This window comes from Limanda limanda, chromosome 6 (assembly GCF_963576545.1).
Source record: "Limanda limanda chromosome 6, fLimLim1.1, whole genome shotgun sequence".
In the NCBI taxonomy this organism is placed as follows: domain Eukaryota; kingdom Metazoa; phylum Chordata; class Actinopteri; order Pleuronectiformes; family Pleuronectidae; genus Limanda; species Limanda limanda.
Window position 1 is genome coordinate 30,370,340 of NC_083641.1, and position 12,500 is coordinate 30,382,839.

The following is a 12,500-nucleotide window of genomic DNA, read 5'->3' on the forward strand; positions in this document are numbered from 1 at the left end:
ATATATATAATATATATAATAAGTATAAGTACTGACCCAGCATGGAGAAGATGAAGTCCTTGGCCGTGTGGATCTATATGGATCTATATATATATAATATATAATATATATAATAAGTATAAGTACTGACCCAGCATGGAGAAGATGAAGTCCTTGGCCGTGTGGATCTATATGGATCTATCTATATATAATATATAATATATATAATAAGTACTGACCCAGCATGGAGAAGATGAAGTCCTTGGCCGTGTGGATCTCCAAGGCTCTCTGGTCGTCATACTCCCGCTGCTCGTGCTTGCTGAACTCCCCGATGAGCCGGTTCAGGTCTTCGGTCCGAGCCGCGGACCTGAAGTCGAGCTCGGGCCCGAGGCCGGGTCCGGGACCGGAACCAGAGCCGGACCCGGGCGGCAGCCTCCCTCCGGCCGAGGTGGGGCTGTTCCCCAGGCTGTTCCCCAGGCTGTTCCCGAGGCTGCCTGCCGAGCCGGACCGAGCGGAGAGAGCAGGGGCCGCCATCTTTGCTCCTGGTCAGGTTCACTGCTGCAGATGCTGCTGGAGGAGCCGAGCCGAGCCGAGCCAGGCCAACCACAACCACCGGAAACAACAGCTCCGCCCAACAACGCCTTCAAAGTAAAGGGCTGCCCCTGCTTCTTAAAACACTGATTATTATAACTGGTCAACTGAAGCCTATTTAGAAAATATATTCAATTAAGACTGAACGACGAGGACACAAAGTATTTTCTTATAAATTCAAGTTTTAATTATATGACTCAATTTTTGATACATCGTCTATCTTTTTATTTTCTATCTATATTGAAATAAAGCTATATCATATTAAATAAAGCTATATCATATTAAATAAAGCTATATCATATGTGTATATATATTATTATAACTAAATATTATATCGCAGTTTGATGTATTTTACGTTTGATAAATCGCGGACGGAAGTTGTAGAGTTTTATTGATCTTATATTTGTGTGATTCCAGCGGTGCAGTGTCGCTGTCTGACCACCAGGTGTCGCCAGACCCCGGAGCTCCGTGCCGCTGACCCGGAAGTGACGGGTGCCTCCAGGTCACCGGATCCAACATGGCGTGGAGGAGCTGCTCGGTGCTCCGGCTGCCCGGAGAGGCCGCTCTGCGGAGCTCCATGAGGGGCGGCAGGTCAGTGAGCCACGCCGGGGACAGGCCGCGGCTCCCGGCTGCCCGACACACCGAGCCCCGCGGCCCGAGCTAGCTCCGGTAGCTTCAGGCTCACTTTGTTTAGGTTAGCTAGCTGGCTAACGTTAGCTCGGCAGCTAACCCAGCTAGCTGCGGGTTGTTGGGTTGAACTTGGGGGGAGATTCCCACGTTTATTAATAAACTGTGTATGGATTCAGGTTATTTCATCAAATCATATGAATATTTACTGTTGAGGTTTGTGTTAGTTTAATGGAAATAATTCAAAAACATTTTAACCTGATTTATAACCAGTTTCTCCAGATGTGATCTGTGATTGGACAGAGACGATCACGTGATTGGATTCATGAACCTGCAGCTTGAAAAACATCAATATTCATACATGACTAAAATCAGTTCATTAAAAACTAGGGCTGCCACTAACGACTATTTTTCTATCGATTAATCGGTCGACTATTTTATCGATTAGTCGATTAATCTAAACGACTAATTTTCCTCCAAAAAAATCAAATTGACCATTTATTTCAGTTAATTTTATTTTGACAACAACAAACTGTATGTCATCGTATAATGCATCACAAAACAAAATGTAAACAAAGGCTCAAATATTAAAGTGCAAAACTGTCGGTTTAAACTAGCAACTCCAACGTGATAAAAATAAATAAAAACGAGGGTTTATAAGTTCAGTCAGCAACTCAAAAAGATATCAAAGTTTGTATTTAACCCCTAATCAAAATAAAAAAGTTAGGTCTGCATATTAAACAAAGTGCAACAAGTTTAAAGTATAACAACAACGTAGTCTCCCCCCCCACAGCTTCCAGCAGAGGTGTGGCTTCAGGAAAATCGGCAGGAAACCAGAATCCAAGAAGGTGGAGGAGGAGCCAGGCCCCCCCCCACGCATAGAATTGGCCGAGGCTGCGGTCCCTCGCCGGACGCCAACCCCCCTCTTGGAACAGCAGGCCCCGCCCCCCTCCCCCCGGGCCTTCGGTCGGCTCATCAGGCCGCTGGTCTTCACCGTGGGGGTAGGTGGTGCTCACCTGGAAGGGGGTGGAGCCGCTGAGGTCACGGCGCCGTACTAACGCCATGTCAGTTCACAGGCTGCTCCTTCGGCGCGGCGGCGATCTGGCAGTACGAGTCGGTGAAGTTCAGAGTCCAGAGCTTCTTCGATGAGATCCGAGCCGATTGGCTGGAGAAGATGAAGCCTCAGAAGAGAGGAGACGTCCGCAAGGAGGTGAGAGAGAAGAGCTCCGCCCCCCGCGCTGATTCAGCCTGACCACTCCCCTCAGCCCTGATTGGCTGCGATGTTCCTTCTTCTTTCAGATCAACCAATGGTGGAACAGCTTGAGTGAAGGTCAGAGGACGGTCACAGGTGAGACCACGTGTTTGATTGACAGCAGAGAGAACACACACACACACACACACACACAGACACACACACACACAGACAGACACACACACACACACACACTCACACACACGTACTGAACAAATCGTGCCTGTTTTTTAATGGGAGATTGGTCCCCTAATGTAGCCTATGACAGAAACGCAGTCTGTAACTGCAGATTCCTTGAGCACTGAAGAGACTTTAAAACACAGGATTCCAAAATCACAACTTTGTTTAATCATCAAAACCTGGAAATAAAATTGAGTGAGTCTGGAAAGTTTTCAGTTTCTTTCACAGCCTCTGAAATAGAAACATGAATCAAACCTTTCAGGAGCTTTAACCTCAACAACCACAATATAACACAAGCTCCTCCTCCTCCTCCTCCTCTTCCTGTTTCCTCCTCCTCTTCCTCCTCCTCGTCCTCCTCTTCCTCTTCCTGTTTCCTCCTCCTCCTCCTCCTCCTCCTCCTCCTCCTCTTCCTCTTCCTGTTTCCTCCTCCTCCTCCTCCTCCTCTTCCCAGGGATCATTGCTGCTAACGCCGTGGTGTTCTGCTGCTGGAAGGTCCCGTCCCTGCAGCGCTTCATGATCAAATACTTCACGTCCAACCCGGCCTCCAGTGAGTCTCACACCTAGGGTTGCAAAATTCCGGGAATATTCAAAGTTGGAAACTTTCCATGGGAATTAACGGGAATTAACAGGAATTAACGGGAATAAACTGGAAATGTTGTGGGTAATTTATACTAACTGTATTGACCTTGTCATATACAGACATAAATATAAACATTTTGTTGTGTCATAGGCTGATTTGAGCCCTGAGGAAACTTTGGGCACTTGACTATATGCTTCTGCATCGTTGTGTCATTCTTAACATAGGTCTTTGCACAGTATTTGCAAATGTACACAGCCTTTCCTTCTACATTGGATGAGGTGAAATGTCTCCACACATGAGAGAGTGCACGTGGCATTGTTCTGTAGAATAAGATGAGAAACAAGTTTGTAAAAAAACACTAATGCAATGCCAGAGATATAAATAGTTAGCCAAACAATTGGAATCGTCTGTAAACATATTTTACAATTGATGGATTGATAATTCCCAGCATCCTTCACTCCACAGCAGGCCTCAATAGCCCTGCTGTAGAGTGAAGCATGCTGGGAGTTATCTGTGCATGTGATGGAAGAATGTACAGTGGAGGGTTGAAACTCAACGTTCCATACATCTTTAAAATAGAGTTTTGAATGATGTTTTTATTGCTCAGCGTTTAATTTGCTTATTTTTTTTTTTTTTTCAAAATTCCCAAAATTCCCGAGCTTAATATTCCCGTGGAAAGTTTCCGGAAAGTTTCCGGAAATTTACCGGAAACTTTCCACCCCTTTGCAACCCTACTCACACCTGATACACATCAGGCTGCTGGGTCACGCCCCCCCCCCACTCTGACCAGACGAGGTGGGAGGGGCCGGGGAGACTCTGTGATGGCTCCTGATTGGTTGTCTGTCGTCCTCCTGCAGAGACGCTGTGCTCTCCGATGCTTCTCTCCACCTTCAGTCACTTCTCGTTCTTCCACATGGCGGCGAACATGTACGTCCTGTGGAGCTTCTCCACCAGCGCCGTGTCCATGCTCGGCCGCGAGCAGTTCATCGCCGTCTACATGTCTGCAGGTTCTGACCCGGACCACTCAGCACCAGAACCAGAGGGAGTCTGAAGGCTCCGGCTCTGACGTCTCTCTCTGTCTGTGCAGGTGTCTTCTCCTCCTTCGTCAGCTACGCCGGGAAGATCGCCACCGGGAGGTTGGGCCCGTCGCTCGGAGCGGTAAGCTCGTGACCACGAGTCACCGGATCAGAAACAACTTCCAACTCTGCAGTAGAAACGTTCCTCAGGGTCCACGCTGGTATCTTTACTTCCTGTGAATAAATACATTAAATAGATACAAATAACTGAGATGTATTTTCATGGATTAAATAATATTGAAACTAAATATTTCTTATCATCCAACTATTATGGTTTTTAGTTTAGATTAATTTACCCGGGACCCTGAACCCACCAGCAGGGGGAGTTTTCAGTGACTCGTTGTAAAGTTTGTTAAATTGGCATCAGACTGAACTTCACGCATTGATCAGTAAAGTTCATCTTTCATATCGTGGAAACAAGTCGGCGTCCGGGGAACTCGGGTTCAAGTCATGTGACTGGTTTGTGTGTTTCCAGTCTGGAGCCATCATGACCGTCCTGGCGGCCGTTTGCACCAAGATGCCAGAAGCTAAACTCGCCATCATCTTCCTCCCCATGTTCACGTTCACAGCCGCCAACGTAAGCCCCGCCTCCTCGCCACAAGACGCCCGCTCTCCATCATCTCTTCGCCGTTAACCACTCCCCTTTCTCTGCAGGCACTCAAGGCCATCGTTGCCATGGATACGGCGGGTGTGGTGCTGGGGTGGAGGTTTTTCGACCACGCTGCTCATTTAGGAGGAGCCATATTTGGAATGTGAGTTCTGTCGGTTCCCATCAAAAATCAACCGATCTGTGAAAAACATTCTTCATTTTCTCAGTTGATCTTCGTCTGAGACGTTTTTATTAATGTGTTTCGTGGATGATCTGTATTTATGGTTTAATCACTTGACTGATTGGTTTTCTGCTCCCTTCCTGTGCAGCTGGTACATCCTGTATGGTCATGAATTGATCTGGAAGAATCGGGAACCTTTTGTCAAACTTTGGCACGACCTGAGAACTGGAGGAGGAAGAGGAGGAGGAGACGGAGGAAGAGGAGGAGACGGAGGAGGCTCCGTGTGAGACGACGAGGAGGAAAATATCAATGTAAAGTTGTATAAAATGTACAGAAGAAGAAGAGCTGCTTCCTGCTCCGACCAGCGTCCCAGGACCCGTGGTGATGTCACGCAAACTAAATCTGGATTTAAATAACGACTTGTGTCCATATTTGTATGAAACATGGATTCAGATGTGAGTCGTTTTGTTTTCTCGTAGAGAAACAAAGTGTTGAGTCACAGCTCAGACTGATGATGAACTAATAATCAAAGTGAAAGATCCCGTTCTTCTCACTGGAAACAAGCGATGACTCACTTCATGTTTCTAAGTTGTCGATCAATCGGTGAGTTCAGGTTTGGATCTTTTGTGTTCACATATGTAAAAATAAAAATTTAAATAACACAGTGGAGCCGGGTCTGTGATTCAGGAAGTCGGTTCTGTGACTGAGGAAGTCCTCGCTTCTCTTCCAACGCTCATTTCTTCAGATTTGTATGCCTCAGCTCTGGCGACACCTAGTGGCCAAAGGCAATATGTTTTTGAGTTGTTTTTCCGTCTCGTTGTGGACGTGATATCTCAAATAAACCTCGAGGGAATCTCTTTGAATTTGGTACTAATTCGAGAGGTCAAATGTCACCGTGACCTCAGTGTCAGGAGAATATAAACTGAGCCTCACAAACAGTGCGATAATTAAACAAGAGAAATCTCCAAGAAATAAACACGTAATAGAGATTAAAAATAAAATCTTTGTGTGATTGATGTGCTGTCGGTTGTCAGACGAAGGTGAAAAACAAAGTTTTCCGATTTGTGATAAAAAAACTTTTTCTGAGAAGTTTCTCTGACTTGCAAACAAGTGTGACGTCACTTTAATAAACAAAGAAACACTGAGGTTTAAAGTCCACAAACCGACACACAACTGATGTGTGTTAGTCCCAAAGCATCAGATGATGACACACTTTCATTCTGACTTTGATACAAACACAAGTGTAGACTCATGAAAAAAAACAACTAGACGAGGCCAAATTTAATAAATCAAGTTTGAGGTCAGATTGTAAATATCTGTAACTTCATCAAACCTGGAAATAATCTGAAAGGAAACATTTAAACTAAAGAAAACTTAAAATCAATCTGGGTCATTGATCAACTTCTTTTGATAAGTTTACATTTCCTTTATTCTCGTACAGTCACTGCTGAACCAGACATTTATAGTGTTAAAATCGTTTTGTTGGTGCCCTCTGGTGGACAAACATATCTTTGCAGTTCACTGTTAATGACCAACAGACCTGATCCATCACTGATGTTCACACATCAACAAGATGAGATGTTTATGATTTACATCTCAAACATTTTTATTGACTTATGTAGCAACTGACAGATTTAGGTTCCGAGGATAAAAATTCACCAAACAACACGTGCAACGTTTTTTTCTCAATATGAATAAAAGTGAGTTTAATAGAAATGTTGGAGGCTGAAACTCGCTCAGAACAAGCAGTGAAACTGTGAGGTCACTGGTGTGTGTTCAGAGGATCGACCTCTGCAGAGTTCATCGCCCCCGAGCGCAGAGGAGCAGAGATCAGAGGTTCTCACAGCGAGAGGATCCATCACTGAAGAACCACGAGGAGCACGAGCAGGAACCCTGAGGCTGAAGCACCTGGTCTGAGGTAAGACCTGCTGGTCCGAGCGGAACCGGATCGACCACCACAGAATCAGCTCGATTCCCAAACGTTTGACTTTACTTCTTCAGCCTGGAGAGATTATGACATGTTTCAGGTTTGACTTTAAACGGTTCTGGCAGAGCTGAAACAGGAAGCAGTTTTAATTTGATCGTCTGTGATGGAGGTCAGTAAAGATTTAATCAACCTGATTCAACCTCTGGGACCAGGATTCACTGAGTCCCTGACCGATGCACTGGTTGTCTGATCCCACAGAGATCTGCCGCCTGAGTCTCTCACAACGTGAACTTTATATTTGTGAAATGTTTTAAATATTTGCAACTTCAGAAGGAACCAATGATCGCGGAGCTGAACGCTGCAGAAAAAAAGTGATGAGAAACAAAGTAACTGGAATGAAAACCAGTTCACAAACGAACGAGGGACCTTGAACTCAGCACGTTCGCTTCTGTGAGCAGCAAAAATCTATAAAACAGAAACACTGTGTTTTCTGATGCTGTGCTTGAAGAAAGAAACACTGTATTATATAAATATAGATTATTTAATGTGAGTTAATCTGCTCGTTCCTTTGTTCAGTTTTTACCTTTATTAACATGAGTTTATTAAAAATTATTAAAAATTACCTTACATTTTAAAAACCAAACTTTACTCAGTTCACACTGTGTCCAGTTCACTCACACTGAGGAAATAATCAACAGATTAATCATTAATTTGAAAAACATCTGTTTAACCAGTAGAACAATAAAGGAGCCAGAACAGAATCCTGAGGAACTCCTCCCATGTTCCAGCTCCTCTGGAGATCACAGGTCAGAGGTCAGAGGTCAGGTGGGTGATCGGTTTTTGTCTTCACAGCTGCTCGGTCCTGCTGTTCCAGCTGTTCCTGCTGTCCCAGCTGTTCCTGCTGTTCCTGCTGTCCCAGCTGTTCCTGCTGTTCCTGCTGTTCCTGCTGTCCCAGCTGTTGAGACGTGAAGCGTCATGGCGGTGGCCCTGCAGGTGGTGGCCCTGGTTCTGGGCGTGGTCTCCTGGTGCCTGACGTCCAGCTGCACCTCCTCTCAGGTGTGGAAGGTGAGGAGTCAGGCGGAGTCGATCAGCAGCAACCAGTGGACGATGGAAGGTTTGTGGATGAGCTGCGCTGCCACGTCGCTCGGGTCCGTGCAGTGCAACCGCTTCAAGACTCAGCTGGGGCTGCCTGGTGAGACACACACACACACACACACACACACACACACACACACACACACACACGCACACACACACACACAGATGAAACATAAACTCTTGAATCTTTAACCTTTGTATCATGTTTCTCTGCTCGGCTGCAGTTCACCTGCAGACCTGCAGGGGGCTGATGATCCTCTCTTTGCTCGTCGGTCTCGCCGCCATCATCGTCTCGGTGCTCGGACTCAAGTGCATCAAGATCGGACGAACGCCGGAACAAGTCAAAGACCAGATCGCCCTGAGCGGGGGGGTCATGTTCATTCTGTCTGGTATGAAGATACACACACACACACACACACACACACTTTTTAAGATTCAGTGACATCTAGTGGTGAAGTTGCAGATTGCCACCGAATGAATGACCTTGAAACGTGTCCTCTGCTCTCAGGCGTCTTCACGCTGACGGCCGTGTCCTGGTACGCAGCCCGAGTCGTCCAGGAGTTCTACGACCCGCTGTACAGAGGAGTCAGGTCAGACACACACACACACACACACACACACACACACACACACACACACACACACACACACACACACACACACACGTCTCTCTGTAGGTGTGAGGACAGACAAAATGTCCTGATGGTATTGAACCAAGATTGTCCTCAAACTATGGATAAAACGATCAGATGATAATGTCTGTGTTATTGATATTGAAGAGGATGATGATAGTGATGAAGATGAAGATGAAGAGTTGATGTTGATGCTGCAGGTTCGAGCTGGGCACTGGTTTGTACCTGGGCTGGACCTCGGCCTCTCTCGCTGTCCTCGGAGGATCTTTGCTCTGCTGCTCCTGCAGGAGGACCTCTGCACCCCCCACAGGGTAAATTCACTGCACCACAAAGGCGCTGTACTGGCTCTGTCCACTCGGGGGCGCCATCAGCCTTACAAGCCACCGTCCTCTGTGACGTGTTCTTTGATGCCACAGAGGAAAGTGGACTGTGATGGAACCAGATCCAGATCTCCAGTGGGATCCGGTCCGAGCTGGGTCCTCAGGTCCTGCTTGTGTCCAGATGTTTAGATGTCCTGCTTGTGTCCAGATGTTTAGATGTCCTGCTCGTGTCCAGATGTTTAGATGTCCTGCTTGTGTCCAGATGTTTAGATGTCCTGCTCGTGTCCAGATGTTTAGATGTCCTGCTCGTGTCCAGATGTTTAGATGTCCTGCTTGTGTCCAGATGTTTAGATGTCCTGCTTGTGTCCAGATGTTTAGATGTCCTGCTTGTGTCCAGATGTTTAGATGTCCTGCTTGTGTCCAGATGTTTAGATGTCCTGCTTGTGTCCAGATGTTTAGATGTCCTGCTTGTGTCCAGATGTTTAGATGTCCTGCTTGTGTCCAGATGTTTAGATGTCCTGCTTGTGTCCAGATGTTTAGATGTCCTGCTTGTGTCCAGATGTTTAGATGTCCTGCTTGTGTCCAGATGTTTAGATGTCCTGCTCGTGTCCAGATGTTTAGATGTCCTGCTTGTGTCCAGATGTTTAGATGTCCTGCTTGTGTCCAGATGTTTAGATGTCCTGCTTGTGTCCAGATGTTTAGATGTCCTGCTTGTGTCCAGATGTTTAGATGTCCTGCTTGTGTCCAGATGTTTAGATGTCCTGCTTGTGTCCAGATGTTTAGATGTCCTGCTTGTGTCCAGATGTTTAGATGTCCTGCTCGTGTCCAGATGTTTAGATGTCCTGCTTGTGTCCAGATGTTTAGATGTCCTGCTTGTGTCCAGATGTTTAGATGTCCTGCTTGTGTCCAGATGTTTAGATGTCCTGCTTGTGTCCAGATGTTTAGATGTCCTGCTCGTTTCCAGATGTTTAGATGTCCTGCTTGTGTCCAGATGTTTAGATGTCCTGCTTGTGTCCAGATGTTTAGATGTCCTGCTTGTGTCCAGATGTTTAGATGTCCTGCTTGTGTCCAGATGTTTAGATGTCCTGCTTGTGTCCAGATGTTTAGATGTCCTGCTTGTGTCCAGATGTTTAGATGTCCTGCTTGTGTCCAGATGTTTAGATGTCCTGCTCGTTTCCAGATGTTTAGATGTCCTGCTTGTGTCCAGATGTTTAGATGTCCTGCTTGTGTCCAGATGTTTAGATGTCCTGCTCGTTTCCAGATGTTTAGATGTCCTGCTTGTGTCCAGATGTTTAGATGTCCTGCCTGTGTCCAGATGTTTAGATGTCCTGCTTGTGTCCAGATGTTTAGATGTCCTGCTTGTGTCCAGATGTTTAGATGTCCTGCTTGTGTCCAGATGTTTAGATGTCCTGCTTGTGTCCAGATGTTTAGATGTCCTGCTCGTTTCCAGATGTTTAGATGTCCTGCTTGTGTCCAGATGTTTAGATGTCCTGCTTGTGTCCAGATGTTTAGATGTCCTGCTCGTTTCCAGATGTTTAGATGTCCTGCTTGTGTCCAGATGTTTAGATGTCCTGCCTGTGTCCAGATGTTTAGATGTCCTGCTTGTGTCCAGATGTTTAGATGTCCTGCTTGTGTCCAGATGTTTAGATGTCCTGCTTGTGTCCAGATGTTTAGATGTCCTGCTTGTGTCCAGATGTTTAGATGTCCTGCTTGTGTCCAGATGTTTAGATGTCCTGCTCGTTTCCAGATGTTTAGATGTCCTGCTTGTGTCCAGATGTTTAGATGTCCTGCTTGTGTCCAGATGTTTAGATGTCTTGCTTGTGTCCAGATGTTTAGATGTCCTGCTTGTGTCCAGATGTTTAGATGTCCTGCTTGTGTCCAGATGTTTAGATGTCCTGCTTGTGTCCAGATGTTTAGATGTCCTGCTCGTTTCCAGATGTTTAGATGTCCTGCTTGTGTCCAGATGTTTAGATGTCCTGTTCGTTTCCAGATGTTTAGATGTCCTGCTCGTTTCCAGATGTTTAGATGTCCTGCTTGTGTCCAGATGTTTAGATGTCCTGCTTGTGTCCAGATGTTTAGATGTCCTGCTTGTGTCCAGATGTTTAGATGTCCTGCTTGTGTCCAGATGTTTAGATGTCCTGCTTGTGTCCAGATGTTTAGATGTCCTGCTTGTGTCCAGATGTTTAGATGTCCTGCTTGTGTCCAGATGTTTAGATGTCCTGCCTGTGTCCAGATGTTTAGATGTCCTGCTTGTGTCCAGATGTTTAGATGTCCTGCCTGTGTCCAGATGTTTAGATGTTCTGTGTTGGACCAGCTGAAGACACGTGTTGTTCCTGTTTCTGTCTCAGTGAAGCTGCAGATTCTCCTGTTTCTCTAAAGCTCGTCTCTTCCAGGACAGAAGTTCACTTTCTCTTTGGGTTTCAGGAGAAGTTCACTGACATCATCTTTTCTCCTGCAGGCAGTTTTCATACAACTTCTCCAAGACGAGCCAGGGTCAGAGCATCTACCGGGCGGCGCCGGCCTCGGACGCCAGCAGCTCCAAAGCCTACGTCTGACCCGGCTGCTTCCTGTCTGAGGTCCGGTCGCCGTGACGATGCAGGGAAACCCCACAGCATCAGAAGCTTCAACTTTTATTCTGTTCTTGTGAAATGCTCGGATCCACTTCTTTCTGATATTTTAGTTTCATCAACATAGAAACACACGGAAGCAGCTGATGATCTGTTAAATGTTGTAAATAAAATGTTTCCCGATGAGGTTCCTGTTTCCTGAACGTTCATTTGAAAGCGTCTGATTGGCTCAGAGGAGGACGGCCCTTCAGCTCTTCTCCTCTGAGGGCTCCAGGTTCCTCATGGTTCTAAAGAGCTGGTTCTCGGACAGAAGGTCTGTCTCCAGGGGCCCGGCTGCTCGCTGGAGCCCCCTGGTGGTAGGTCGTCTGTTTGAAGTGAGGGAAAGTGAATCATAGGAAGCTCAGAAAAACACAAAGAGACGACTGACGACACGTTTCTGTGTCTCTCAGTCTGAGGCCTTTCACACGTCTGTGTCCAGGGCCGTTGTGTCATAATCCCTTCATGATCCGTGTGTGTGTGTGTGTGTGTGTGTGTGTGTGTGTGTGTGTGTGTGTGTGTGTGTGTGTGTGTGTGTGTGTGTGTGTGTTGGGGGATGTCAGAAGGAAAAGGAAAAGATGACCATTTCCTGCTGCAGTTAGAAAATAAAACAAACAGGAAACAGCGAGCAGGCTCCCAGAGAGACCACAAGGAGCGAGTGGAGAGGAAGAGGAGCGAGTGGAGAGGAAGAGGAGCGAGTGGAGAGGAAGAGGAGCGAGTGGAGAGGAAGAGGAACCAGCAGAACCCGACGCAGCATCAGGGAGGAGAAGACTGAGAAGAGGAGGAAAGAACCAGCAGAACAGAGAAACATCAACAGGAACCTCAGAGAACAGGAGGAAGAACCCTGAGGAACAGTAGAGAACAA

The 12,500-nt window shown here is 46.4% G+C and overlaps 3 protein-coding genes across 3 annotated transcripts in view; 2 read left to right on the forward strand and 1 right to left on the reverse strand.

Annotated features, from left to right (window-relative positions):
• Positions 1–553, reverse strand: part of LOC133003988 (nucleotidyltransferase MB21D2) — a 4,779-nt gene extending 4,226 nt beyond the window's left edge. The window contains exon 1 of the mRNA XM_061073834.1: positions 219–553. Within this exon, the coding sequence (XP_060929817.1) occupies positions 219–513 (295 nt within the window). The 5' untranslated portion in view covers positions 514–553. The remainder of the gene's footprint in view (positions 1–218) is intronic.
• Positions 554–1,074: 521 nt separating this feature from the next.
• parlb (presenilin associated, rhomboid-like b) lies at positions 1,075–5,717 on the forward strand. The gene is made up of 10 exons (XM_061073844.1): positions 1,075–1,161; positions 1,991–2,198; positions 2,267–2,407; positions 2,497–2,545; positions 3,081–3,176; positions 4,067–4,216; positions 4,297–4,367; positions 4,761–4,862; positions 4,940–5,037; positions 5,204–5,717. The coding sequence occupies exons 1-10, from the start codon at positions 1,088–1,090 to the stop codon at positions 5,340–5,342; spliced, it is 1,128 nt and encodes a 375-aa protein (XP_060929827.1). The 5' UTR covers positions 1,075–1,087; the 3' UTR covers positions 5,343–5,717.
• Positions 5,718–6,880: 1,163 nt separating this feature from the next.
• Positions 6,881–11,787, forward strand: LOC133004008 (claudin-1-like). Its single transcript, XM_061073866.1, has 6 exons — positions 6,881–6,973; positions 7,835–8,174; positions 8,305–8,469; positions 8,589–8,670; positions 8,913–9,023; positions 11,491–11,787. The coding sequence occupies exons 2-6, from the start codon at positions 7,958–7,960 to the stop codon at positions 11,585–11,587; spliced, it is 672 nt and encodes a 223-aa protein (XP_060929849.1). The 5' UTR covers positions 6,881–6,973; positions 7,835–7,957; the 3' UTR covers positions 11,588–11,787.
• The last annotated feature ends 713 nt before the right edge of the window (positions 11,788–12,500 follow it).